The 3,955-nt window shown below is 35.9% G+C and overlaps 1 protein-coding gene across 1 annotated transcript; it reads left to right on the top strand.

Annotated features, from left to right (window-relative positions):
* The first annotated feature begins 10 nt into the window (after positions 1 to 10).
* Positions 11 to 3,924, top strand: LOC102213930 (uncharacterized). The gene is made up of 9 exons (XM_013907848.1): positions 11 to 22; positions 415 to 592; positions 995 to 1,136; positions 2,491 to 2,634; positions 2,731 to 2,783; positions 2,867 to 2,941; positions 3,205 to 3,255; positions 3,373 to 3,486; positions 3,600 to 3,924. Coding segments are annotated over exons 2-9 (693 nt in total). The 5' UTR covers positions 11 to 22; positions 415 to 480; the 3' UTR covers positions 3,602 to 3,924.
* Positions 3,925 to 3,955: the final 31 nt, after the last annotated feature.

Genomic DNA, 3,955 nt, shown 5'->3' with positions numbered 1-3,955 from the left:
ATCTCTTCTAACCATCACACCAGTAAGTTAAAAGCATTTTCATCTGTCTCAAGCTAAGTGTCACAAAGTTAAGACGTTATTATTCTTCTGAGGTCTAAATCATTATTTAATCTAATAAATAATGAATAACTCTACATCACAATAAAATACAGTAATAACTCTCATACACCCAAAGGTTACACCCCCAAATATAGATTTGGGGTCATTGCTGAAACCTCAGCGGGTTAGAACAAACTTTATTGTGTTTTGCCTCATGGTCATGCCACCTTCCAATTTCTGACAATTTCAAAGATGTCCTAAAAGAAAGAGAAAGATGTCCTAAAAAGCTATTTCAAAATAGCTTCTTCTTATAAAACACAAATTCAGCTATATAAACATGTAACTGGTTTCTCTCTGTGTTTCCTTCTCCTGTAGTCTTGTAAACTGACCTTTCATTCTGCGAGTAGGAGTGATGAAGGTGCATATGCAATACAGCTGGAGATGGAGGACTTTCCCAAGCAGACCATCTTTCTCCATCAAAGTGATGATGTGGAGACAACAAGGACTCCCAGTGATGCTCTCAGCAAAATACCAATCAGATTTGGTCTAATAGGTAGGTCATTAACTTTTAACCTCTTAACTATTTCACAGTCCTTCAGAGTCCTGGATGAAAACTCCTACAGATGCAGTTGTCTACATCTGTGGATCATCTCATTCTTCTGCAATCATCTGACATCAGAAGAGTAATTAAATACTTACTGTGTAGGTCTTGGATTTGCATTTCTGTACTACTTACGACTCTTGACTCGATTGCTTTGCATTTGGGGGCACAATAACCAGCTAACACAGCAATACATGTCCCACACAAAGTTCCAACATTGTTACATTTGAAGCACCTACAGCTACATTTACAGCTACTTGGCTATATTTTTGTTGTTGAAATAACTTTCAAAATCATATCTCATTTGAAATCCTAGCTTGCCAATTAATATGCCACCTTTTTGTTTTGTTCCAGTGGACCCGCCTGTGCCATCCTGTTCAGAGGGAGCCTACCTGCCCAAGTTTCTGCCTCCAACCCCCGTCAGTGGGACTCAGCTGTTGGCCTATATTAATGAAACATTGAATATTACCATTATGGCAGAGGCAACCAACACCATGTGAGTTAAAGAGAAAGACACAAAACACTGGCATATGTAAAGAATATTTTTGTTTCAAACTTTCTCCTAGAATGTGTGTGAGCATAATATAGAACCTTTTTTTTAAACGTTTGTGACTCTTTTCAGTATTTTTCATTTTCATTGCACAAATCAAAATCAGTAACGCTGCCATATATGATTCCTTGCTTGTTCAGAATATACATTTCTTTTCAAAAAATTGTGTATATAAAAACTATATGAAAAACACATAACTTTAAGAAAAAATTCATTCATGAACATTTGTCTTGATTCACACACTTTTAGTAAATATAATGCACATATTGAAGTACATCCCTGTCTAGTCACATTTGAAGAAAAATAATAAAATTGATGTCTAGATCTGCTGAAGATAAATAAATTGCAGACATTAAATTATTAAATACATTTTAATACTAATAAGAATTATAGTTAAAAAACAAACAAACAAACCAAAAAACAAAAAATTACATTTCTCACTGGATCACTGTAAAGTCATACATGAAGTAGTGGTAACATCCAATCCATCACTTGTAATAGTTTGAGGTGAATTGGGCATGAATTCAAATATGGTGCAACCATTATGTGGCACAAAAACATTTTAGAAATCCAGAACAAACAACATTAATTTCAACATGCAGAATAATTATTAAACCATATATTACATGAGTTTAATCAAATTACTACTCTTGGTTTTGATGTTATGACAACAAGAGTGGGAGTAGGTTGGGGTGAAAAACCCAATTTCCCAAATTCTGGAGGGACACTAAACTCATTATTGGTTGGCCACATGCAATAATGTCAGTATCAGCCACATAACCTGATCTTTGCTCATTAGCTGGGACAAAATCCACGTGGTTCTACAACCTCACAGTGAGTCATGGGAAGGCCAATTTTGATACATTTAATTTACCCAAGAAAGGGCAAGTAACCAAGTTAGAATATAACTTGATCTGGATCACCCTACACTACCCATGCAATGTCACCTATGTTGCATTGCTACATAGATGTCCTACATGATGGCCTTGACAGTGCAAGACATTTTTTATTTGATTTTTGTTTGCAATCTAGAATGTTTTGAATTGCAGGTCAAAAATAAATAAATAGATGTGTTTGAAAAAATCAGATGCAGGACTGGGAAAATTATTTAGCAGAGGCATTGATAGAGAGCTGTCTTTGCTTGCTCGTTTCCTCTTTAAACATATTGTTTAAGATGTATTTCTTTTTGTAAAAAGATACAATAAAAAGAACGGTGATGAAACAGTCTGCAATAAATTCTGATGTTTGCACTCTGATTTACCCCTATGTGCCAAATCTCTATTTTGTGTATTTTTGTAAGGGTCTCAAAGCTTTTGTTCAGTGGACCACACAGCGTTGTGAAACATGTTGTATCACATGGAGAATTCATCCTGACCTGGACACCATGTGACAGGGAAGATGAAGAAAACCATCCCATCTGCTTCGTAGTCCAGGCAGAGTTAAAGTCAGATGGTTTAAACATTTTCGCACCACCATTTTTATGGACATATGTTGTACTGTTTCATTTTTTAATTACTATGTTTTGGATTTCTTTTCTCAGTACGGCCAAGTATCACTCTGAGCTACGCTGTGTGATTGTGAGCATTCAAATTAGTGAGTAAACTCCAAAAATGTGCATTTCCTTCATTGATTACTGTAACTGTTTATTTTTACATATTTGTTTATTATATTTTCAGGACCAATCACCACTCCTCTGCCAACAACTGTTCTGCCTTCAACCACCCCAGAACATACAACCACTCTTCTGTTCAGTACGTGAAATATAGAGGAGCTGATGCAGATCATGAATTTTGCCAAAGGCCTGTATCATGATGGCAGTTCAAACTCTCATTATTAGTTATTTATTATAACCAGTGGCACAAAGACGGTTAACAATTGTACTTCCTGTCATATTGCTTTTTTTTGCAACAGAATATATGAGCTTCATTTAGATATTTGATGTGTTGAAGTAAAATCTTATGTTTGATGTTTGGATTTACCACATCTTTCACTACATTTCTCTGTTATTTAATAGTAAATGAAACAGAAGATCAGAAGAAGGTGCTATATGAGTCCACAGGATCAGGTAAATATGATTATTTTTCATAGCTTGAAAGTGAATAGCTGTCATGGAAATATTGTTTGAGCTTAAAAGCAGCTTAAAGGTTGTCAGCTTTTATGTTTATCCTTCTTCTACATGCAGGTGACGACAGCATGGGTGCTGGCAAAGTTGTTGGTATTGTGTTTGGTGTTGGAGCCGTCGCAGCCATTGTTGGCATTGCCTTGTGGGCTTTAAATCGAAGTTCTTCTGTGCTCTGTGAGTCACAACATTTGCTACTTTTCCAAACTTTTTAAAAGGATTTTCTGATGATACACATTATTTAAGGCTGTGGTTCACCTGTCTTTTTGGTTTGTTTTTGAATTTTACAGAAAAAAGTTGGAGCTTTGGATGAAGATGGGGAGAACAAACCTGTAGAATCTGGAAATCACTGGTCTTCTAGCTACTTTCAGCTGCTCGCTTCTTGCGTCCCATTCCAATTTCTACAAATGTAAATGTTATATAATGCAGGTCTGCATTTTACTGTCAAAGCCTCACATAAATGGTCAATGAACTGTTTTGAGTCTTTGGCTCCATCTGTTGGTGAAATGATGGCATTAATGTACAAGGTTGTTCATTAAAGCTACAGGCAGACTCCCCCAGATGCAGGTGACTCTGTTTTATCAGAGGAAAATTTAAATACTGGGAAAAGGAAATATCTACAGAGACAACATGTGAAAGTAAAACG

Source organism: Pundamilia nyererei, unplaced genomic scaffold (genome assembly GCF_000239375.1).
Source record: "Pundamilia nyererei isolate P.nyererei 1_Seehausen unplaced genomic scaffold, PunNye1.0 scaffold00552, whole genome shotgun sequence".
Lineage (NCBI taxonomy): Eukaryota > Metazoa > Chordata > Actinopteri > Cichliformes > Cichlidae > Pundamilia > Pundamilia nyererei.
Note: the sequence above shows the minus strand (reverse complement) of the source record. Positions and strands in the feature narration are given on the sequence as shown.